The sequence below is a fragment of the Pseudorca crassidens genome, chromosome 4 (genome assembly GCF_039906515.1).
Source record: "Pseudorca crassidens isolate mPseCra1 chromosome 4, mPseCra1.hap1, whole genome shotgun sequence".
In the NCBI taxonomy this organism is placed as follows: domain Eukaryota; kingdom Metazoa; phylum Chordata; class Mammalia; order Artiodactyla; family Delphinidae; genus Pseudorca; species Pseudorca crassidens.
The window spans coordinates 51,251,046-51,276,607 of NC_090299.1; the positions used below are offsets into that span (position 1 = coordinate 51,251,046).

Here is a 25,562-nt window from a genome sequence, read left to right on the forward strand (position 1 = left end):
CAAAAAAAAAAAAAAAGAAAGAAAGAAAGAAAGAAAAGAAAAGGAAGAAAAGTAGTACATTTCAAAGCACTCAAAATAGAGGAGAAAAATTCACATAAATCTTTTGACCAAAAAAACCCCCCATGACTCACACACATTCACTATAACCACCCATCAAGCTAACACACGGCGCCTGCTTATAATTTATCAGCTATGTAGACCGTTTTGTCTCTGTGTTATTGAGAAGGACTCTGTGACCATCAGTTTAGAATAGCAGCACTATGTAAAGAAAATGTCAGGGAAAAAGTGGCAGACCGTCTAACACTCGAAAGGATTTCACAGGGAAGGAAAACAAAACCTAGAGATTATTTCCTCTAAATCTCTGGGGCAGGGTGGGTAGCATAAATAGCAAAACATGAAAAGGTTTCAAAAGAAGCCTCTTTTAAATATTCAGATATAGCCAGGGCTGACGTTAAAAGGTTGACATCTTCTCTCAGATAATAGTGGGATGTTGAATATCCTGGAGTATATTGTAGAATCTATATACTTAAGTCACTCTTTCTAGCTCAGAGTTTATCTATTAAAACTGTGATGGGGAAGGGAGAGAAGACAGATTTGATGAAAACATAGCTGGGAGGCTCAAGGCCAAAAGGACGTTACAGCTGTCCATTCCAACACACGTTCCTTTGTCAAGAATCAAGTCAACCCCCAATCACAACGGATGTCTGCAGAAGTATGCCGCCAAGGCCAGCCCCTGGCGTGGGGACTTTGAGGCTCGGGGAAATTCTCTCTGCACACAGATGAAGACTACACGTCCTGACAGTTGTTGCAAAGGCAGAGATCTGGGAGTTGAGAGAACTGTGTGCATCTCGCCCCAACCTCTCTGCCTTTTTGTGGAAATTCTCACTGAGGTAGATTAGTAACGGGGACAAGGGGATCTCCCTTTCTTCAGGTCCTGCTGCATCCTAAACTCTAGATCTTGCCTCTACCACTGTATTTGAATTCCCTTATGAATGAATGTCACAAAATACATCCAAATTTATACTAGAGATGCAATACGTTTTTGAAACTTAAGAGAAGTGGGAGGAGATTTTTTTTAATGGTACATCACATTTGGCAATGACAGTCTCTGTGAAGGAACTCCGTTTTCAATGATCAAGTAACGAAGACTGGTTTACAAGGAAGGGGGAGTTCAGGATACCAGTTGTAAGAAACAGCCCTAAATCTTTTAGATGGGGAGAAAAGGATCCACTATATACCATTTTCCTCCCTGATGTAAGAAATGAAAAGTTGGATATGATAAGATCAGAATATGCCACCCCAAAATATGCTCCTTTACCATGAGGATTATTTTGATCTGAAGGCAACTGAGAATCAGAAGACACAGAGAATATTCTTCCCTCCCCTTTTCAGCCTAAAAATAAGGGCATACATTTCCCTTTGTGAATTGTCCCATCCCCTCCATACCAGGAAGAGAATAGCAACTCTAATCACTGGACACAGAGCATTGGTACCATGATGAGTCTGCATAAACAAACCTAACTAAAATAAAACCCTATCTTCCATTAGTTTCCCATGTATCTCCTAGTCACTTTCCCACAATTTATCATCTCTTAAGGCCCAAACCCCCTCTCTTTTATTAAAATGCTATATAAGCCCCCAAGTCTTAACACTTCTTTGAATTTCACTTCTCCTCTCTGGACTCCTGTGCATGTAAAATATTCATGAAATTGTTTGCTTTTTTCTCCTTTTAATCTGTCTTTTGTCAGTTAAATTTGCAGGCCTCCATGCACTGAACCTAAGAGGGTAGAGGAAAAGCTTTTCCTCTCCAACAGATAAAAATAAAATGAAAGAAAGTGATGAAAAGTTTAAGATTAACCTTCAAACCTTGCACTAGCCAGACACTGGGAAGGGCAGTAAAACGGGAAGGCCGTGTGTTTTCTCCTAAGTCCTTAAATAATTCAGCCCAGACACCAGGAGGGGAAAGGGGCAACATTCCAGTTACTATCCCTCAAGTCACCCTGAAATCTTTGTAATTTATTAGATATACACCACTTCAGTAATCTAGCCATGGAAAAGTCATTTTCCATCATAATGTAAAAATGATGTATACCGGAAAATCCTATAACTTCCTTCTCAACTTGCTGACATATTAAAACTCAATGCAAAAATGGGAGGGGAAAAAAATGAGAGAGACAGGTAAAACCTTGGCCTAGGCACTTCCTCAAGGAGAGTTTTTTGCTTGTTGTTTGTTTTGTTTTGTTTTGAAAAAAAAAAAAAAGAGTGTCAGAGAGAAAAGGAGACCAGATTTATGAAATGCTCCTCAACAACATGGTGTTGACCCCTGAATCCTTTAAACTCACACCTTCAGTAGGGTAAAGTACTCGATTAAGCAAGAATATGTGAAAAAAAAATGTCTGATAAAACATGGAGTGTACTTGAGCAGTGTGATTGATAGCAAATTTAATTGCAATTTCTACCCCGCTGCTTTGGTCTACGGCGACTTCTGTGTTAATAGTAATAGAGTGAAACTTGCTTTGCTGAGCAAGCGCCCCCTATTCACAGCAACTGCCCAAGCGATGACCTCCGCTACAGTGACAGCTTTCTTATTTACAAGAAACAACCACCCAAGAACTCATTCCACACACAGTTTTTGGCTGTGCAAGGAGCCCGCGGCAGCCTACTCTCACCCCACAGTCTCCAAGCACACACTTGCCAATGTAGGCATTTCCAGGCCCACAGGCAAATGCTCTTCGGTAGGTTTAGAAGGTTGCTATTTAAATAAATGTTTGCTTAATCTTGGCCATTATGGCTCCGCATCTGCCACTTAGTGGCTCCCTTAATAGTTCCCGAGTTCTTTAGATGCACTGAGCCTAAATCCCTCCGTGTTTAAGTTGGGGGATGCTCTCACCTTCCTGACAAAAATCACTGCAAGGATCCGAAGGGCTTCTGAGCAGGAGGTGTGAATGCTCAGAATGAAATTACTGTTATTATGATTTGGGAGGACTCCCGCAGGCTGAACCCTGGATTTCTTCCCAGCTTCCCTGGTGTAACAGTGAAGTTGTACTGTTCGAAGTGGTATAAAAAGAAACATCCCAAAGCACTTGAGATCTTTGAAGGAAGTTTTAGGTTCTGAGCATCAAACCGAGATGCATATACAAAGTTGCTCTGATTTGTGGTCACAGGGGACTAAAATAAGATTGACCAAGAAGACTTTTCTATTGAAGTAAAAGGTTCCCTCCCATCCCACAAAGGGCCACTCTGTGCTCTGATTTCTCCAGGGTTGTCATCCTGGTGCATGTCACCATCTAAATAAGTCATCACTTTTTAAGGGAAGAAAGCCAAGGCTCCCTCCTGGACCGGGAGGAATACCTCCCGTGGTACCTCGGCTTGAAATCAAAACAGGGAAAGACAGAGATGTGTTTGATTGTTTATTCAAGGAGGAGTTTGCATGGGGAAAAATGCGTTGCTGTGACCCCAAAGAATCCCAACTTATAAGAAGATTAACCCAGGATAATTTAAATTCCCCTTTATCTCCTTTGGAGGAATTGCTTGTTTTGCAAAAGAAAAATACTGAAAGGGTCGTTTGAGATCTTTTGGTGATCTCTCACTGCAGTGCAGAGAGGTGCTCTGTGCACAGTTCTGCCTGGAGTATCAAGAAGAAATTTTCATTTCAATATCCCACGAGAAGCTATTAGTGAAATCACTGTTGTCACGATTTCTTCACAGCTTCTTCAACGGATGATTTGCCATTGGAAATTGAGTTGTTTTAAAAAGGATTCTAAATTCTAAAAGAGAGCCTCGATCGACAACCGTATTTCTAGAACTACAACCATGAAAGTTCTGGCTGTCCTGTAAGGAGGAGACAAAAAATCAGGAAGACATTATGGCCAGACATTGGCTGCCACAGGAAAGAACACTGGCCTAATGGGTAAAGACTCCTAGCTCAGTTTCTGCTTCTCAACCCCTCCTAAGCAGAGGGCTTCAGATAAAGCACTTCACCTTTGAACTTCCAAAATGGGTGGATTAAATGTCAATTATGCTTCTTCCTCATTCAAACAGCCTAAGAGTTAAATATGGAACAAAACCCTGAACTAAAACACTGAACTACAAGTGAGCAGATTTGGATTTTTTAGGCCTGCTCTATTAACCTGCTGTGTGACCTTGGACAAGTCACAGGAAAAATAAAAAACAGCCAACACCCATTGAGCGCTCACTAAGTAGAAGGCAATGGGCATTATAAGAATTATCACACCGATTCTTAATAAAAAATTTATGAATATATCTCATGCTTTTGTTCATTTTGGAGAGGAGGAAATTGAGTCTCAGAAAGGTAACACAGCTTGCCCCAGATCACCCAGCCAGCAAGTGGAAGTGTTATATTTGAATCACAAAATTGGATGCCAGAACCCAAGCTTTTATCTACTGCCATCCATGACACTGCCTTGAGACTTTATGCAAGACCTAACTTGCAGTGTGGCCGCAGAAGACAGCTGGGAGATGACACACATACATAGATATATACGTGCATACACACATGCATACACAGTCTTGGAAAAGCACAAAGCACTGCCAAGCCTGAGGATGGGGTATTGTTTCTACTTATATTTGAGAAGAACCCTCAATACATTTACAGTCAGCTTGAGCTGCTACAACAAAACGCCATAGACGGGGTGGCTTACAAACAACAGAAATTTATTTCTCATAGTTCTAGAGGCTGCAAATCTGAGATCAGGGTGCCAGCACAGTTAGGTTCTGGGAAGGGCCCTCTTTCAGGTGCAGATTTCTTGTTTTGTCCTCACACAGCAGAGGGCAGAGCAGAGAAAGCAAGTTCTCTTGTGACTCTTATAAGGATACTGAACCCCCTCGTGAGGACTCCACCCTCATGACCTCATCTAATCCTAACTCCCTCCCAGAGGCCCCACCTCCTGATACCATCACGTTGAGGACCAGAGTTTCAACATATGAATTTGGGGGGATGTAAACATTCAGTCCATAACAGAGTGATGATTGTAATCTCTCCTGAGTTGAGAAATGAACAGGGGAGGAGTCCATAGACATTCCTCCTTCAGGTCAAGAACAGGAAGCCACGGTTTCAAGGCTGATGGGCAACAAGATGCTCAATGTGGCATCTTTTCCTTTTCCGATATGTGGATCTTTTGACCCCCAGGTCCCACCTGTTACCCCAGCAGCTGGTTGTCGTTCCAGTGCCTTCCGCTTACACAAGGTACATCTGTTTTGCAGCTGGAGGGGTAAATACTTCACCTACTGTTTTGCCTTTGGGATAAACATGTGATATAAGACAGGAGACACCAGGTCAGGGTGCAAGCTTCTACCCCTGTTCCTGCTGATGAAAAAGTTAAGAAGGTAACTGTGCCTCTCCTTTCCGGTACCGGATACATGGATGCCAAAGCTGTCTGCTTCAGGCTAAATGGAAAGTTTCATTGTAACCAGTGCCTGCAAATTCAATGGTGCATTTTCTTCCCCACACTGAGCTCATGAAGAGGACATCTTAACACTTCCCCTCACTCATCCAAAAACCAACCCCATGCTTTTATAAATAAACTAACTATATGTAAATAAAATTTGAAAACATATATTTTAAACAGGTAAGATTATTTTTCCAAACACTGGAACTATTTTCCTCCACTGCTAATCGAGATGTTTCTTCCATTACTAAGCCAGAATTCCCTCCCTGGCTTTGGGCTATATTTTTCTCTCCATTGCACTGCTTACCATTTAACATCCTATATATTTCAATCATTTTGTTGATTGTCTGCCCATAGCATCCCTACTAGAATTAAGGTGACTATATTATTTATCATCCAAACCAAGACACTTTGGAGAGTACAGGGAGCACTAATACAGATTATGCCAGGACAAGAGGTAAAAATGGCAATGATCCTGAGTAAATGGAAGGTCTGGTCGCCCGAGCTACAAGGCGAGTTCTAAGCATGAGCTCTGAGTGGACTGCACGACTTTGAACTCTGGCTCCACCAATTACGTTATTTCCCTTGGGTAATTTACTTGACCATCATGGGCCTAAATTTCCTCATTTGTCTGATGGCAATCATAATAATAACCGCCGACTCCCATGGTTGTGGGGGAATCAAATGGGATCATCCTCATTGCAATGCTGGGCACAGGGTCTGACAGACTGCAAGAGTGAGCACTCAGAAACACTGGCTGCCGTCGTTATTACCTATCATTCCAAGACTCTCTCAAGAAGGCATGTACGGCAGATGGTTAACACATGGTCTACCCAGCACCCCGTCAACATGACAACAGTAGAAGCAGCCTCGTATCTACAGGATGCCTGGCCATGCCCAGCTGACTCGAATGGACCCCTGGCCTGAGCCTGGCCTAGGCGAGCTCTCCCCTGGGATTCAGGGAGCAGCTTTTTCCTACAGGTCAAAGACGTGGGGTCTGTAGCCCTCATGTGACCAGCAGCCACGTTTCCTATTCTACAGAGAAAGCAGGTCCAGAAAAAGAAATGACAGCTGACACAGAGAATGCTGAGGGCAGAGGAGACAGCTGGGGGCACCTGAGTCCAGGTGGTAGCTGGTCCTGAGGCCTGGCTGCATTTCTGCTTACCCAACCCTTTTGAGGTCCTATGAGCCAGGAACTTCTTCTTTGGCCCAAGCTATTTCAAGCTGCCAAGGGTAGCCAAAAGGGTCCTGACAACAGCACGTTAATATATGATTGATTAAAAAAGAAACAGATGATAAGGAAGAGAAGATGATAAATATTTATTGACGCTCACCCGGTGCCAGGCACTGTGCTAAGGACTCTACTTGCGTACGTTATCTCATTTGTTGCGCACAGCCACCCTATGTGGTGGGTACCGTATTTATTCCCACTTTGTAGATGTGAAAGCTGAGTCTCAGACTCCCAAAGGAATCTTCTCAAGGCCACACAATTAGTTTGGCGGGTGTCATTGCTGGCTCCCTAAGCCCTTCTATCCCAGGTGATTAATCTAAGCCAATTAATGTATAGTACCCTCCCAGTGCATGTTAGTAGACCAGGAATGGGAGTATGTCCTACAATGGCCCAATGAAACTGGAGGGAAGGACTCACATTCCATGGCTGGGTTTCCTGCCTTTCCTGCTCCGAGGAAAGCTGATGTTAAGTTCAAGAGGAAGCTAACGTTAAAATCGGCATAACGGTAGAGTGGTCAGATAAAATATAGGATGCCCAGCTCAATGTGAATTTCAGATAAATAATCAATAATGTTTTAGCATAAGTATGTCGCGAATATTGCATGGTACATACTCTTATACTAAAAAAGTATTCATTGTCTATCTGAAATTCAGATTCACCTGGGTATCCTGTATTTTTCTTTGCTAAGTGTGGTAGAGAGGAGAGAATGAGTACATGATGACAGTACAGCATCTGAGACCTCCACTACCTCTCAACTTGTGGTTATGCAAGGGCATCGATTCCTTTATTGATTCAGCAGTTTAGAATTTCTGTCACTTGCACCCCAGCCCGTCCTATGTCATCCACCCCAGGCAGGAAGAATGCAGAGCAAGCTTACACCACCACACTAAATCCTAAAGGGACAGAAACCAAATGCCATATTAAAAGCTACAAAGCCAGCGCTTAGGACATCGAACTTGTTTTGTTTGTTTGTTTTTTAGAGCTGTAAGAATGCAGCTTGACAGACTTACTGGAATTCATCAGATTCTCTTCAGTCAATGTAAATTTTTTATTATAAAGTCACGGAACGTGAATCCACTTACACTGTAAAACTCCTTCATGAATACTAACAAACTCTAAAATCGCAGCAAAGATGACGGCTCGTAGCCACCAAAAACACAGAAACAAAAACATTAGCAATTCCACATTAAGGATCCCAATTTTTAAACATTTATGCTAACTTTCCGTGTCATTTTGTTTAGGGAAAAAAAAAAACAAAACATCAATTAGCTCCATAGAAAATTTTGACTTTAAATCAAACCTGGAGCATTACAAAATAATCAAATAAAATAGGAAAGGAGTGCGGGAGTGAGCAGAACTGAATGACTGAAAGGATAGCCATAGGACTGAGTTGTTATTTAAGGGTGAACGTCGTGTGTGTGTGTGTGTGTGTGTGTGTGTGCGCGTGTGTGTGTGCGTGCGCGCGCATATGTGTGCATGCGCGTCTACTGTTTATTCAGCATCAAAAATCACAAGGTAATGAATCCAAGGAGTTTATATGCTGTGCCAGGTATATGATCGATGAACAAAAATAGGATGTTGTCTTAGCCTTTACAGCTATGAAGACAGCAAACAATTCCTGCGTCCTTATTTTCATCCTCCAGTTTTGAAGTCCTGTTCTGATGCAGAGCATTTCCCATAACATGGTACACACAGCACTAACATCACCATCATCCAGGCTCCCCTCAAGCCCATAAAAGGCTGTAAGTCAGGGTATGTCAGTACAGAACAATTGTAAAGTTGAGGAAAGTGTTAAAACGCAGTATATCTATATATATGCATGCAACAGGATTAAAAAATTTGATGTACGATATTCCTGGACATAATGCTATGAAAGTATTAACTGTCCCTATATTGATCTATACATTTAACAAAACCCCAATCAAAATACCAATAGGGATGGGTTTGGGGGGGGGAATCAGAGGAGGACTTGATAAAATATTTGTCAGTTATATCTAAAAAAAGAAACAAGAAACATCTGAAAAGAAAGAGCAAAGGGAAGGAGAATAGCCCAAACAGGTATTATTACAAGTATTATAAACAAAAAATAGAATAATGTGGTACAAACAGGACAATACAGGAAGCTCAATGGAACAGAACAGAAAGTCCAGAAAGACACACAGACACACACACACAGATACACAGACACACAGACACACAGACACACACACACACACGGATTTGTCCATTGCTAAAAGTGGGCCTCCAAAATCCGTGGGGACAGTGGATACTCAATAAACGATGTTGGTTACCATTTAGGAGAAAAGAACATAAATGGCTTATGAGTTTTAGTGAGATGGCTTTTAAAAGTCTGAAGCGGCAGGAGCTGAATAGCAGAACGGCATCCATCCACAGAACAGTAAGCTAAAGTCCTCTAGCAGTGTGCTCTCAACTTGTGGTTTTCTAAAAGGAGTCCCAACAAGAAAGGGAGCACAGTCAACTGGTGTGCCCTCTTCCACTCTGTTAGACTTCACTGCGTTTCCTTCGCCCAGTCCTTAGGCCCTCTCTGTAGGCAGTATTTCTCTAGCACCCACTCCCCCCAGTAATACAGAATGATTCTGGGAAGTTAGAAGATTTCTCTATACATTTTGGGATTCCCTAATCCCCCAGTTGTTGAAAGGCATCAATACGAACATTCTGAGAGTTGTCAAAGATCAGGAATAAGTCTTACCTGTTTCCTCTTTTCAGGGGGAAGTGATGGATCTCCATCCTACAAAGAAACCAGTGTTACATTTTATTTTTTAAAAATTAGATGCGTGTAGATTCAAGAAATTGAACCGAACTATGAGCTAAATTCAGACCCTCCCCTCTCCCGCCCCCTGCAACCAACAATGTGCTGAACCAAACTCAAATATACTTTTAAAAATTTTAAACTATAAACTGAACCAGAGTCATTTTGGGAAAACCTCTAAGGAATCACTTCCAATTAGGACCAATCTGTATATTTTCTAAACCTGTGTGAGCCAAATAAATAAACTGGATTGATCAAAATTACTTTTGAGCAGAGCCTAAACAGAAATAGTATTTCATTTGGTTTGAGTTGAGCTCCTCTTTTAAACAGATCCAGAGGAACAGTAATGGACACATACTTGAGTTTTCTCTGTGGGCAGAACAATTTGGGGGGTGGGGATAGGATATGCTCAAAATAAAAGAAAATTAACTGAGAACTTCTAGTCCTATCAGACTTTTTGTCTTAAAAGGATTCAATTCCTCTCCCTCGTGTGCCATCTGGGAATACATAAATATGTCAGGTGAACGATAAATGCTCAGGAAATAGCACTTCTCTATCTGATGCCGTCCACATACAAGTCAACATTATTTTAACCTCAGGAATCTTTCTACTGTACTTCTGTGTTCCAGGACAGTTCAATGACCCCAGCACAGACGGTTAAACGTAAGCAATAGTGTCAGCACTTAAAAAAAGAGATGGCATCCGTGAGAAAGAACTAAGTGAGAATGCAAAATAGCGCTATGCAGTTGGTATCCTCCATTTCAGTAACATTTGCATCCTGAAAAATCCTGCCATATGAAAACTAGAGAAAATCTAATTGCCCAGGAAAGGGAAAGGTTTAAAAATTATGGAAATATTACTATGCACTGTTTTAAAAAGTGAGTTAAATCTGTATATATGGCCTAGAGAGATGTCCAAAATAAAGTGCTGAGCGAAAAGAGCAAGTTTTAGAACAACATTTATATAAAGCTGTCCAATAGAACTCTCTGCAATGAGGGACATGTCCTACAGCTAACTGTCCAATATAGCAGCCACCATGGAAATGTTCTATATCAACACAGTCCCATACGGTAGCCACCAGCCCCCCATGGCGATTGAGGGCATGAGATGTGATAAGTGAGACCGTGTTCAATTTTATTTAATTCTAATTAATTCAAAATGAAATTTAAATAACCACATGCAGCTAGTGGCTTCTGTATTAGTGCAGATTTATAACACAAATCCTCTTTAAAAAAAAAAAACACCTCCATACAGTTTTAAGTAAATAGGCACACACAGACACATTCAGATATGCGTGTAAGATCACGGGCGCCGGAGCAATTATCCGGAAGCATGTACTTATCAACTAGCAAGTGGGACTGGATCGTGGAAGAAGTAGAGTGAAGACTTTCAAGTCTTAATTTTTCCACTTTGGAACTCTTCGTGACGTAATACGTACAATCAGCTCACGGTGCTTCTTCTTTAGGGACTGGTGGCGCTCTCGAAGCTGATTGGCCATGAGTTTGTACTGGTCCCTTTCCTGCTGGCATGTGTCCAGCTCCTTGGAAAGGATCAGCAGGGCTTCCTTCTTACTCTCCAGCTTTCTTTTACACACCAGGTACTGCAGAACAAACACAGGCAGGCGACTGCTCAGAACCGTCAACAGGCCTCCCTCCTCTCACCTGCGCTGGGGTTCACACACCCTGCAGAGTCGGTTTTGTTGCCTTTTTTGTTTTAAGAGATTGTATACCCAGAATCATTTGTCAGTCAATGACATGTGAGCCTAAAGGCTGCTACTGCACCCGACATAGTCCCCTCATGACAGAACCAAAACCTTGGACATTCATGAACCTTGGCCAACTGAGACCGGAAAAATAATTGATAAATAAGTTAAAAAGCAGAATCCTTTTTGACAATTACACAGATAGCTAAATAAATGGATAGTTGGACCCAAAATTTTATTTAAAAAAAAGGATTTAGATATCCAGGTAAGATGATGTAAAGTTCTATTAAAATTTTACCAAATGATATAACACGGAAAGATTTAATAAAAATTGTATATACTACTAAGAATTATCTCTTGGGAGCAAAATTATTTGCATTTTTTTTATCCTTTATACTTTTCTGTGTTTTCTAAATGTTATAGAACACACCTATATGGCTTCTATAATAAAAAAAAGTACCAAAAATGTAATGAAAGATAATTTAATTGAACCATAAATTACTGCAATAGATTGTACCTGCCCATGCAACCCAGCAGACATTTTCTCACCTGAGAATTTTTGTTCAATAAATTCGGTCAGAGGTGTGCACCTTCTCCTATGATTCCAATACAGACACCCACCACCCAGAGACCAAGTTTATGAGCTAAGTATTTTAGTCACACTTTGAATTATCCCCCCAAAGTTGGGTGTATCTTGCTGGAATTCTTCCTCAGAGTTGTGGGATATCTTCGTTCCTCCATCTCCCCACTCCCCACACTGCGACCGACCCTCACCTGACAATCACCCACCACCCGCACCAGTGTGAGCCCGACTGGGATTCTGTCCTTTTATTGGATCTATAGTACCATCTGGTGTTATTCACATATGTGAAATGTGGAACTTAAATACCTTTTGAATTTGCCCCGTAAAAGACCAAATTCAGAGCATTCACGAAAACAATTTATAGTTTCATTATACACTCTGACACGAGCACTTTGTCATTACGGATACTCACACAAAGCAGAGACAGGATCAGTACTCCCATACCATTTGAGTCAACGCTCTTTCATGGACAAAAAGCATTACTCATATATAGTGCTTGCTTGGAACTGACTTTGTCAAGTTCAATTTCAAATAAATGAAAGGGGAAAAAGAGAGTTTTGTGCATTAGCACATTTTTTTTCCTTAAAAAAAAAAAAAGTAATTGCTTAGCTTCAAAAACAAAGGGGAAAGAAAAGCCATTCTGAGACGGATTTGAGTTCTAAGAGAGGACACTTCCACCTTGGATGAATCTTATTCCTGGCAGTAATGAGGCTGGAATCCTGCCTTAAAACATCCTGGATTTTAACACTTTGACATCGTCTTCGTGGAGGCAAACGGTTCTGTTGCCACAGCGATTTCTCAAGAGTAAAATCCCCAACGAGTAACTATCAGAGGAGAGTAGCCCAAAAACCTGAACTGCAATGTCCTAAGGGAGGTATTGAGATTTCACAGGAAAAAATACCATTTACACACAGTTTAACAGAGCTGCCCTTGTGCCTTCAGTTCTCTGCCTGTGATCAGCGGCCTCGGTTGGCAGTGCTATTGGCATTGGTGGCACAAAAACAGTCACCTTTGTCCCTTCAATGTATCAGATCCAAACCTAAGGCCTCAAAAATATTCCGTGTCTTCCAACTTTGGGGAAGAAAATCGCAATAGTGTGGAGGCATTGTACAGGACAGCAGGCAAGATTAGAATCACATCCAGTCTACTGAAGGGGACCAGGGAAGGGTCACCACTTATGGGCAAAGTAGAATTCAGGTTCCCTGACCTTGAACTGCAATCTCTTACGGTCCAAGAGAGAAGCCGTTTCTCTCCCAAGGCATGGTCCAAACAGGGCCTTGGAAGCTGCTTAAAGGGCAGTAATAGGCCTCCATTCCCTCTGGGTCTAAGACACCTGGCAGATGAACAGGCACAGAGTCCTCTGCTAAGACCCAGTGACCTGGGGTTTGAGGAGTAGCATCACTGCTCTTCGGGTCTCCTTAGGGCATGAAAACAGGACAATTATAAGCTCCATCAAAGGGTAAGAAACTGATTCTGTATAGAAGATGAAGCCACACCAAGAAAAGGGCGGGCTTTAGAAAGCCACTGCTGGACTGTTCTTTCTTTTGCTTAGTGTGGTCTAGAACAGCGAATTTCAAAAATGTTATTCTGCGTCATTTATTTTGATCAGCAGAACAAACCTTAGACTGAAGCCTCATTTATAAACAGCTCAAAGGGGCGCTGCTCTGGCTGAAGATGGGACACCTCCCCTGTAGTCCTGCCGCCCTCGCGTGGCAGCATCCACAAGGAGCCCTGCTCTACATCACCCTGGGATGCTTGTGAAAATGCAGATTCCTGGGTCCCAGCTCAGACTACTCACCCTCAGCTCACCCCCATACTGCCTGAATCATGAATCTCTGGTGGCTGGCTCAGAAATCTGCGGTTAGCACATGGCACAGGTGATTCTTACTCCATCCATACTTTGAAAACCCAAGCCCTGGAGGCCTCCAGCTTCATGGTGTCTCAAAAGTTAGAAACAATTAAAATAGTCTGGAGGGACTGATAGGCCAGTGGCAGCTCAGGAGCTCAGGGCAAGGCTCCGTCTCAGAGCCATTCCAGGGTTGTCGGAGCACAGAGGGGTCTGAACAAGTACAGCACAGACTACATTTTACCATCTGGCCAAAGAGTCTAAACATGCAGAGTCTCATTAAAATATCAATAGAAACTCTGGGATGTGTATGGGGGGGGGGGCAGTGGGAGTGTTAGCAGAGAATGGGATGGAATTTCTTGTTATTATTCTAAAATGGTGACAGTTTAGTCCCTGTGGTGGCAACTGCGAAATTGTCCCATTTTCTATCCCTCCAACTGGAAACAAACAAGCAAAAGCCTGGAAAGAGAGAAAAAGGTGTTGAAGATCCTTTTCCGTTGGCAGCTCTGGACAACCAGCTGGACTCGGTTGCATGGACTCGGTTGCATGGACTCGGCCTCTGCCTTAGAAGGGACCGGAAATAGAAGAGAAAGCGAGACAAGCCAAGTCACTGCGCTTGGGACGTGTCCGCTTCTAAAGGAGGATGAATAAGCATAGACGATGGAGGGGGTGCACAGCAGAAAATCACCAGGCAGAGTCCGGAGGCCTCTGTCCAGATATAAGTCTACCAAGGGGCTAATCATGAACCGTTGGGACCCTGGGAAAGCCACAGAACGCAAGGAACAAAACAAAGTCACACTGCCTGGGCCCCAGTTTCCACACTTGGAAAATGAATGGGGCTCCCAGAGTGCCCTCCAACTTGAGGAACCCATGATTTTAACATCCCATCCAATATCACTGGGATGCTGGGGAGAACACTGCAGGGAGGGGCTCCAGGCCAGGAGGTATGACTCACTTCAAGCACCTAGAAGTTGCTTCCTCTGCCTTGTCTAGGGCAGAGCCAGCTCAATGATTTCCAAATATCACCTGCAGCAGTGGCAGTTCCAGAATCTCCAGACAGCTGCGGCTTCAGGGCAGCCACCTGGTTGGAAAGGGTGCTGGGGCTGAAGCTGTGTTTGCAATAACAATTTACAATAGCGTGAGAAAAGGCTAAATGTCTGAGGGGTCAACATTAGTGCCCCTCTCCAGTATTTCTAGTTCTCCTTTCCTTGCAGGTGCTCGGAAGGACTATTCTTCCCCATTGCTTTGGAGTAAGGCAGAGCCATGTATCTTGCTTTATCCAATAGAGAGGGACTGGAAGGAACATGAGTCACTTCCAGGGTAGAAGCTCTCAAGAGTCAAGGTATGAACTACCAGCAGAACCTGGATCATGGAACCGGCACAGCAGACAACTGCCCTGAAGAGTCATTTGGGTCCACAGAGAAATTTGTGTGATCCAGAAATAAACTTTTGTACTTTTAAGGTACAAAGATTTTGGGGGTGTTTGTTATCAGAGCATAACTTAGCCCATCCTGACTAACACAGTCCATAGCAAAGTGTAAGGGTAGGAAGGCTGATAGAGATCATAGCTGCCCCTGCTCTGTGCTTCTATTGAGTTACCACAATGATGAAGAGGAATAACATTAGCACTATTATTATTACTATTAATAACAAAAATGAAAGTTGTACAGCAAATGCTTTCCATGTATAATCTCCTTAATCCTCACAAAACCATAATGGGGTTACTGTGTTATTATCATGTACATTTTCTAAATGAGAAGGTGAGACTGAAAGAGTTTACGTAATATGCCAAGGGTTTGGCAGAGCTAGAATTCGAGCCCAGGTTTTTGTACAGCCAAGCCTGTGGAACCCCAATTCCTGACCAACCAAGCACTCAGTGAAAAGACAACCAGAGTATTCATGGAATTGGTTACTACATCTAGTTGGTATTTTCAGCATAGGGAAGCTAAGAAAAGGGAATTTTAAATTTGACTACTTTTTATACCTAGAATCTCTTGACCCACCCCCTTCCAAAACTAGATGCAAGGCCTGAAGAAAGAAGGAAAAAATAAACAAAGAAGCCACGAGCATCTCTCCCCTCTGCTCCTCCTGAGGGAGCCAAGTAGAGGCAACAAGGTTTCCATCCACTTAAATGACATGGGATAAAACTAGAGGCTGTTTTCTCAAAAGTGGCTTGGTCCTAACAATTTTCTATAAGCTGTAGTTGCTCTCAATCATTCATTCAACAAATATTTTCTGGGTGCCTTCTACGTGTTAGGCACTGAGCCAACCATTTGGTCTCCTAAAGGGATAAATGGTCCTGGGGATTTTGAAATGGAAAAACATGATACTTGGATAACAAAATATAACTTCCACAATTTCCTATGGGTTTTTCTGAAACCCCCAAAGTTTTGAAAACTGAAAATGTGTTCGCATCCCGTAAGTGACCTCAGCCTATGTGAGGGTTTTTACTGTATTTATGCCACTGATTGTGAATATTCATACATTTGCTGAAGACAAATCAATGTGTTTGATTTCCAGTTGCTGCCCAGAACTCTACTGGGGTTGATACACGATATACAGTACACTTATTACATTTCCTTTCAGACACCAAAACTCCTGCCTCTAAAACATATCTGGGGCCCAAGGATTTCAGATATGGAACCTGCCTATTATTTGAAAGTCACCCTTGCAAATCTCTGTATAGTCTCAAAGACATACTGGTGACTAAAATCAAATCTTTCTCAAGCAGCAATTGTCCAAAACCTAAGAATTTATTAGATTTTGACTTCCTCATGTAGGCCAGGAAAAACCAAAAGTGTGTTATATGCAGTAAATGTTCAAGCTGCCACAGTGCTTACGTGCCTATTCCCATCACCTCACAATGCCTTTATTCTTGAGAATTAGCATGAATGCTGGAGTGGAAAAGAAACCTCCCAGATAACCCAAGTGACTTGCCCAATTGCAAAGAACAAGGTTCCCAGCTGCCAGCATCTTGCATAATAGTGTCTTCCAAATTGTGGGTCACGATACATTAGTCTGGGTGGTGAAATCAATTCAGTTGCAACCCTCATTTTCTTTAAAAAATAAAGAACAGAAAATAGCGTGAATCCCATGCAGTAAAGGTAAGCATTGCTTCCTGAAACTTTTCTTTTTGCGTACGTGTATACGAATAAACATACATATATGTATGTTTTCACACATTTATGGTGGACTGCCATTTTAAAAGTTTGGAAATGACTCTTCTATAATAAGCCACTTTGCACATTTATTCATTCATTCATTCAACAAATAGTTAGTAAAAGGCACCACGAGAGGCAAGAGGGGGGCTGGGGGGTAGGTATTGGGCAGGAAAGAAAAGCTACACAGAGGAGATGATGCTTGAAATGAGTTTTGAGAGATGAGTAGGTATAAAAGGCACCCGAATAAAAGCCATTATGTAATAGAAATAATTAACCAGTTCTTTGGGATTGAAGCACAATTCTGATTAATTAATACCTGCTCTGCCCACCTTACTGAGATTACCATGAGCTGGAAATCCAACGTACTATGCTAAAATCTGGCTTTGGAAATGTTCTCAAAATTAAAGGCATTATTTTTACAGCAGTTAAAACTTACAAAACATTTTCCCAAAGACTCTCTCGTTCGATGGCCAACACTATATGACAAGTGTGACAAAAACTGCTTTTCCCATTTTACAGACAAGATAGCTGAGATTGTCTTTCCCAGAGTCAAAAAGCTAACAACTGTCAGCTCAAACTAGGGCTCTTAACTACAAATTCCAGGCTGTTTTTAGTATTCTATATTGGTACCAATTAAATTATTAGCAATTCCACAGATTACCTCTCTTGGGTCAAACTATATTTTTAACAAGACACTCTAGGAGATAATTGTGTAACTGAAAGCAATGCATTTTAATTCATAGTATTTTGAGACCCTGTTTGGAAGACAGGCAGCCCTCCTGGGGCCTTTTCAATCATATTCCATGGGGAGCAGCTGAGGAGATACAGGCCACCTAGAGTCCTGCTCAGTGGTCAGCCAACTCCATGTCCCAAGTGCTCTGGCCAGCCGAGTGTCGGCTGATGGGCAGTTCACCACACTGGGGTCTTCATCAGCTGAATCACGGGCATGAGACACTTTATTTTTCAAAGAGCACTTGAACCCATAATTGTCTAAGTTGTGACTCAGGCCCTAGCCCTCTTGGCTAACTCGAATTCTACCCCTGCCCAGCCCTGCAACAATGTGATCTCATACGGTCCAATGACTTACACTCTCATCTCTGTGCTGATTTCACCCAAACTGATATCACAGCTCAGACCTCTCATCTGTACCTCTTGCTCTGCTATGAATGTGTAACTCTATCTGAACATCTCAGAGGCATCTTAAACTGAACCCTTGATATTCCCTCGGACCTGCCCCGCCCCGAAACTTCCCTCTTGGTAAATAAGTGGTACACACCATATTTGGTTTTCCATGAAAACCTTGGAAGCATCCTTGCCTCTTCTCTTTCTTTGCCAGCCCTCATTTAATTCATCAGCAAATCCTATGGGCACTACCTTCATAAGACATATTGAATTCGAATACTTCTCACCCACTTCTACCACTGTCACCCTCCTTCAAGCCACCATTATCTCCTGACTGGACTGTGGCCTTCGCCTCCTATTTCTACCTCCTGCTTCTACCCACCTACAGTCTATTTTCCAAGTAGTGACGAGAAAGATGCTTTTCAAATGATGGCAACATGTGGTAGCTCAAAATCCCCCATGGCCTCCCACCACCTTTAAAGCAAAATCCAAAGTCCTTCCACTCTCCCTTGCTCACTGCTCTCCACCCTCACTAGCCTCCTTGCTAGCTTTGACCACATCAAGCCAATTCCAACCTCAGGACCTTTGCACTTCCCTCTGCTTAGGTTGTGTGGCTTCCTCCCTGGATTCGTTCAAATCTCTGTTGTAATGTCTCCTTCTCAGGAAGCTCTGCCACCACGCAGACTCTCAATCCCCTTATACTGTGTTACCTTCCTTCACAGCACTTATTACTTGACCTTGAGTTACACATAACTAATTATTGATTTACTTTCAACATGTCCCACTCCATGGCAGCAAGAATTGTGCTGTTTCATCCCAGATCCCCAGTGCTGAAAACAGCACATAGTGCATAGCTGGTGAATGACAAAATTCAATCTTACTACATCTTCAACATACCTGTGACACACGTGGTATGGTACCCATTTTACAGATTCTCAAACTCACAGCTAGTGAAGACCTCAGGAATGATCTAAGTCAGGCCCCTCATTCTACAGATGAGGAAACTGGGACTCAGAATGGTGAACTGACTTATCCAAGGCTGGCTAGTACGCCCCAGAGTTAAAACCTAAACTGAGGACTCTTCTCATTCCAAGTTCAGCACAATTTTCACATTACCAAGTTGAGGTACACATTCCTGGCTGGGGAGACATAATGTCTATAAACTTACAAGGGTACCTGGTACTTTTTTATAGTCATAATAATTATTACAATAAAATAGATAATAATAGATGATAGTAAGGGGCCAAATGATCATTCATGAATACTTACTAACTATAGTATGTTAAGTTCTATAAAGAGATGAAAACAAAGCTCCCAGAACACAGAGAAAAGGAGTTTAGCGTAATGGTTGGGAGCATGGCAGAAAGAGCTGGAATGCCTGAGTTCAAATCTTGGCTTTGCCACTCACTAGCTATCAATTACTTAGCCTCTCCATGCCTCAGTTTCCCCATTTATTAAATGCGTATAATTATAGTATCTTCACAGGGCAGATGTGAGAATTAAAAGAATTTGCATATGTGAAACATTTAAAATAGTAAGTGCTGTATCCACATTCATTGTTATTACTACTATTTCTATCACGAGGCAAGTGATCATAGCTTGGCAAAGAAGGTACTCAAAGAGTTGGAGCAAGATGTGAACATTTGAAATGGATTCCAAAGAATAGGTAGAAGGATGTGTTTTGTTTGGGGATAGACGGAGTTGTGACAGTTAGTGGTGATGAGAAAACAATACTGCTGGCAGGGAAAGAGCCACAGCAAAGCACAAAGGTGAGAAGTAGGAAGACATATTGTCAGAACAGCAAGCAACGAGCAACGCGCTGGGCTGGCTTCGGTGGAGGGGTGGGAATAAAAGCTGTGTGAGATAAAGCTAGAAGGAGAGATAGATGGTGGCTGGGTCAGAAAGGGCCTGGAAGTGTTGCTGAGCAGTACAGATTTTATTCTGTCAGCAAGCAGGAGCCCCGAGGGTTTCTGAAGAAGGGAGTGACACTAAGAATCCTTTTAGGAAGACAGTTTCATCCTGACATCATGTGGTGGAAATTATCTTGGACTATACAGCTTGGGTAGAATTGGTTGCCAAGCTCACAAGGGGAGGGAAAGGATTTGAGGTTCAGGGTCCCCTGTGTAGACACAACTCTGGATCCTGCGTTTTGATCCAAACTCTCGGGCCTACAAAGAACGCACCGGCTTTGCTGTTTCTTAATGCGGGGCCTGCTATCACCTTGTCTAATGCAATATGGACAGGCAGGGTGCTACCCGGGCAACCAGATGCACTCATGGGTTTAGCCTCAGCCTCAGCAGCTGGCATCAGAATCACATCAGTGGGCGAGTGGGTGCCCAACCACACTCCAAAGGGCTCAGCTGAACAGGCAAATGCAGCACTTTGTGGTCACTCGGGTGGGACCAAGGGATACACACTGGGTTCTCCTTAGGTCTCCATTTTTGCTCTACAGTTAAGGTGTAATTCAGCTTGTCAAGTTCATGTGTAGTGTACAGACCAGGGATACTTGCACTCTTCTCTCCCCTGGAAAAGGAGGGTTTGTTTTCAGGAGAGGGGAGGGAGAAAACAAATTAGTATCTTTTTGAATGTCTTCTATGTGCTAGACACTGTTAGGAGTAATAATAATGAGAAGACGACCTTTATTTGATGGTAAGAGTAAGTGGGGCAGCCGCTATTTAGTGAACATTACTATTTTCCAAATTGTGCCAGACGCTCTATTTGAAACATCCTATTTAACCCTGTGAAATGGGTTGTTTGATTAGCCCCATTTTGAGCTGAGGACACTGAGGCTCTCAAAGAGGTCAATTTATCCTTCATCACAAAGGTAATCAGTAGCCGAGCAGACCGTTCTCTGCATGTATCTGTTAGGATCCTTCGGTTGTAGGCAACAGTAACTCACACTCTCTCATGGGAACATGTTGGAAGGATACTGGAACTCACAGAATTGGCAGGAAGACAGAGAAGTAGACCTAGAAACAGGTGGGCACTGAGGTGATTCTGGAGGCAGGACCAGGAACCACCAGGTCTCAGTGCAAGAAAGCTTGGGTTAGAGGCTACTGAATGGGGTAGAGATGAACTCCGTTATGTTTCAGATTCCTTGTCTCTCTGCTCAAGTGTTTCTCCAACTGGCCTAATGCTGATCACGTGCCATCCTGTGCCTGGGGGACAGGACACCCAGACTGTATCCCTCCAACCTGTCCCTCCAGATTATACCCAGTGGTAATGCCATCCAAACTGGGGTGCTGTTGAGAAAGACAAATGAATGCCGGGAAGTGAGAAAACAGCAAATGTTCACCACGATAACCTAGTGTTGGGCTGCTCCCCGCAGGCCCATAAGACCAAAGAAAGAACCCGGAGTCAGCAACAGAGACATCAGTGGTTTAATGGATGCAGGAGCTCACACATCTGAAGCAAGGTCCTGGAGCGACACCCTGTGCGCAGCAGCTGGCAGGCAGGACTTGGCGGCAGGCTTCGCTCCGAGGGGGAAGGGGGAGATTGCCAGTTACAGGGGGAACTGATGTCAGGTTGGCTCATCGGTTACCAGGGAAACCAGCAGAGGAGCACATCCCTCACCACTCCTTTGATAAGAACAATCACTGGCTGGGACCTGGGGCAAGTGTGTAGGAAGGTCAGTCCTACGAGGAGGGTGTAGGTGAAGCAGGCACTGGCTGGGCAGGGGATGCACAGGGAGCAAGAGAACAGCCATCTTGAGTGGCCTGACCATACACCTAGGTAGATCCATCCTATTGAGCTTATTTCTCAACCTTGCTAAGGCTCCCCTTCCAGTGCTTCATGAATAAAGGGTGGAAAAGAAGTGGTGGGCATTTAGGGAAGTCCTTGGTGGCCCAGTGGTTAGGACTCGGCACTCTGACTGCCGAGGGCCCGGGTTCAATTCCTGGTCAGGGAACTAAGATCCTACAAGCCTCGTGGGGAGCAAAAAAAAAAAAAAAAAAAAAAATGGTGAGCATTTAATAGCAAGTTTTAGTTGAACTAACCTCTGAGCCTCTACTCATCATACACAGAAACACAGATACAGTGGTGAAGTTTACATGGCTCCAGTGGGGTATATACACCTACCAATTGGAGAAAGGAGAATAAAGAAGACACCACCGAGTACAATGGGTAATCAGTGAAACGTGAATGGAATAAACTTGGTAAAATAATGCCCAGTTTTTGGCATGTATACTAGATATCATGAAATGTTTTCATTATCCTCTCAAAAACAGATCTCTTTTGAATTGCATTTCAATTATATTTTTAAAGCAGAGCTTATCACTCATTTGTCGATGTTAACTCATGCCCACGTGCAGACACCTGAAGGTAGCCTTGTGCTTCTCAAGAACCCAAACCCACTGTTTTCACCACTGAGTGGCTTTTATCTACCCATTTACTGTTATCTGCAATAAAGCAAGTCATAATTGCTACAAGGAAGATCATAATAATTACAGGACTATCTGACATACTACATTACTATTTGGATGGCTTTACAACCAGATAACGGCTGAGAGAGATGAAGGTAGCCTGGGCGTCAGGGAGGGGACCTCTCCGCCAAGTGACCCTCTCTGTCAAACAATGACTCGTGGGCCTTGGCGGCTTTTACTGATGGGATCAGGCTAGCTCTCATTAACTGCTGCAAGAACATGGCTTGCTAATCCAGAAAGGCTTCTCAGCGTGACGATAAACACATGTGGCTGAAGGGTTCATGTTCAGGAATAACTTAGAAACTTCTCAACAGCACACACTCTTAGTCTGAGAGGTATTTCCTCCCCTGGTCCCCCTCTGCTTTCTACTGTTACTTTCCTCTTCCTACCCTACCCTCTCTCCCCCATTCAGGGATACCTCCTCCCCCATCCACTAAGTAGCGCTAGGTAAACAGTATTCAACAATCAACAGACCTGCTCCAACCTCAAAAAGCTACTCCCTCCATTCCTGGAACCCCTACTCTGTGCTGCTCAGTGATCGCTAGCTGGGACCATCATTTGTCTGCCTACCTGTCTAGTCCAGGTACCAGTCCCTTTGAAAACCATAACTGGGACCTGCCACTCTTCTTTAAAAATATCTCCATTGAGGACACGGGTTCGTGCCCTGGTCCGGGAGGATCCCACATGCTGCGGAGCGGCTGGGCCCGTGAGCCATGGCCACTGAGCCTGTGTGTCCGGAGCCTGTGCTCCGCAACGGGAGAGGCCACAACAGTGAGAGGCCCGCGTACTGGGGAAAAAAAAAAAAAAAAAAAAAAATCTCCATTAAGGAGAGTGGCAAACAAAAGCCCTTCAATGTCTGGCTGAAATCCAATTCCCTGACTTTTCCCGCCCACTATGTTTCTATCAAGGCCCACTTACTGCTACCCCAAACTCGCTCTCCCTAACCTCTCTCTTTTCTTGTCAGCTCCTGGACCCAGCTCACAAGCCCCTGACTGGGAAGCCCTCTGCCATTCCCAGGCAGAGTAAGAGCTGGCGGCCACACGGCATTCTGGGTACACCTTGATTAGAGTATCACACGCTGCATCACTGTCACCTGCCCACCCACCTGCCTCCCCACAGACTGAGGTCTCTTTGCAGCCAACTCATTCACCTTTGCATCTCCAAAGCCAAGCACAGCTCCTGACCCAGAGTGAATACCCACACAGTATCTGAGAAATAAATGAATTTCAGTTTCCATGAAGCTGAAAAATATTTATATACATATTATCTATAAATTTATTTATAGATATTTATAATATATATTTTTAGCAAGATAGCCACCAATTTTTATTAAGCTTAAATCTCTAAATTCCATTTTAGCACCATGTTTGGGGGAAAAACGTCCAGTTTTATATAAACTCGATGTGTATGGAGAGGGCACAGGATAGCTCCTATAGAATTAGCAAAATGGTGTTTGTATTTAACCTCATTTTTATCACTTCAAATGAGCACTTCCCTACATCATCTGGGCATATACTCCATTCACCACCTTTATTGTTCGAAGTCTTGCAGAATCACTGCTCTAGATAGAATATAGGACTGTGACCTGCAGATACACGTGTGTATACTTATAACTCCACCAGACCAAGTTTGGGCATCTACAGCGTACATGCCATTTGGGGCCCACCATACGCTGATGTCCACTTGGCTGAAGTCCTCCAGCTGCGGCGATCCCAGCCACGCACCGCTAACCCGCTGGTGCCTTCGTGTGAGCCTTTCCTGTCCATGCCTATCTCCTGTCTCCAATTGTACAGCTCCCTGAGTAGTCCACAGCCTTCTTCTAAATCTGCATTCGCTTCTGTGATTTTTAGATAACATTTCAGCAATTTCAAGTTTGTAACCTAATGATTCTAATGCTCTTCTCTAAGAAGACTTTTTTTCTTTTTTTTTTTTTTTTATGATTTACCTTTCTCAGAGTCACCACGGCAGTTTCCCCTCTCTGGTATTACTTTCGACAGGCAAACTTTGATTATTTGAATGCCCCAGGGGATGTGCTGAAATTTAAGTTAAGTGAGATTTCAGGTAATTGGAAGAGTTTATAATGTGAACCACTGTAGCTGGGGGGTATGTGAAATTCACTGACAGTCTTGGTTAACTGCAGTTTTGAGTAAGAAGGTTTGCCTGAATATCTATTTCAATCCTTTCACTCCTGTTATTTCTCCTTTCCTCCCTCTACCCATCTTCTCACTCTCCAAAGAGTGTATTCTTATTCTTTTCAGGCCGATAAAGATGAGAAAAAAGCAAGGGAAGAAGATTGGGTTTCCTTATAGTTGGCTGTACGTGGGCTAGGAAACCCCTTCCCATTTGCTGAAGAGAGCATATGTTTTTAAAAATCATCCCTTGCCTGGAGTGAATTTGCTCTCTCCCCTGTGCTAGGCTGATCCGACCTTGCCTTGGGCCGAGATGCTGAGGGTGGAGCGTGCAACTCTGGTTCGTTTCAGAGACTGGGTGTTCAGGATAGAGCACAAAAACTACCTGTGCATCTGAGGCTCTCCCTTTTCCATCCAGGTTGCCAAGAGCCTGGGATATGCTGCATGAAGGTGACAGCCCACGTCACCAACTCCCACATATGCAATGACCCATTATAACATATAACAGTCACATATGGAATGTAATGATAGATTCGCTGGTTACGTCATTATATGATAATAATTCGATTCAGTTGCAGAAGGCTCCCCCTGTGGGCTGGGTGGCAGCAAAAAGCCAGCAAAGCATGGACAACACTTCGGTCAAACTGCCTGTCAAAACTGTAAAAATGCTGTGGCTCTCCTTCCCCTTGTCTCAAAAAAGAAATCATAAAAAACCCTAACACTCCCCAATAAGGCGCCGCCTTGTATATCTATCAGCTCTTAACCTCTCAGCTCTGCCCCGAAACACCAGGAGCAGAGGGGCCTGTGGCCATGTCTTCACTTTATATATGAGGTGCTGAGAGGACTAACTGGTGGCATTTGCAGAACCAGAATTGATTCCTGGACCATCCTTTAACAAGAGGGAATTCGGGAGATACAGACAAAGGAGCCATTAATAGAAACAATTTGGCACGTGGGATTTAGAACTGAAATGTGGGTTTCACTGCCATCACCTACCACTGGGCCATGGGAAGCCCCGCACCCACTCTCTGCGCTTCAGTTTCCTCTTTTATAAATGATGATATCAATAACCACCATCATTTATGGAAGCTACTCAGTGCCCAAAGATGAGTCATCATTTCACATATATAGATCATTAATCCTTATCACAACTCCAAAAGGTAGATGTCATTACCCTCTTTTACACATA

At 43.2% G+C, this 25,562-nt stretch overlaps 1 protein-coding gene and 1 non-coding gene across 2 annotated transcripts in view; one reads left to right on the forward strand and one right to left on the reverse strand.

The window, feature by feature from the left end:
• Nucleotides 1-25,562, reverse strand: part of CCDC149 (coiled-coil domain containing 149) — a 98,656-nt gene that overhangs the window by 54,180 nt on the left and 18,914 nt on the right. Inside the window, 2 exon segments of the mRNA XM_067735652.1 lie at nt 9,350-9,388; nt 10,848-11,009. Of these exon segments, the coding sequence (XP_067591753.1) occupies nt 9,350-9,388; nt 10,848-11,009 (201 nt within the window).
• TRNAQ-CUG (transfer RNA glutamine (anticodon CUG)) lies at nt 21,658-21,730 on the forward strand. The gene has a single exon. It is a non-coding gene; the product is annotated as a tRNA-Gln (tRNA).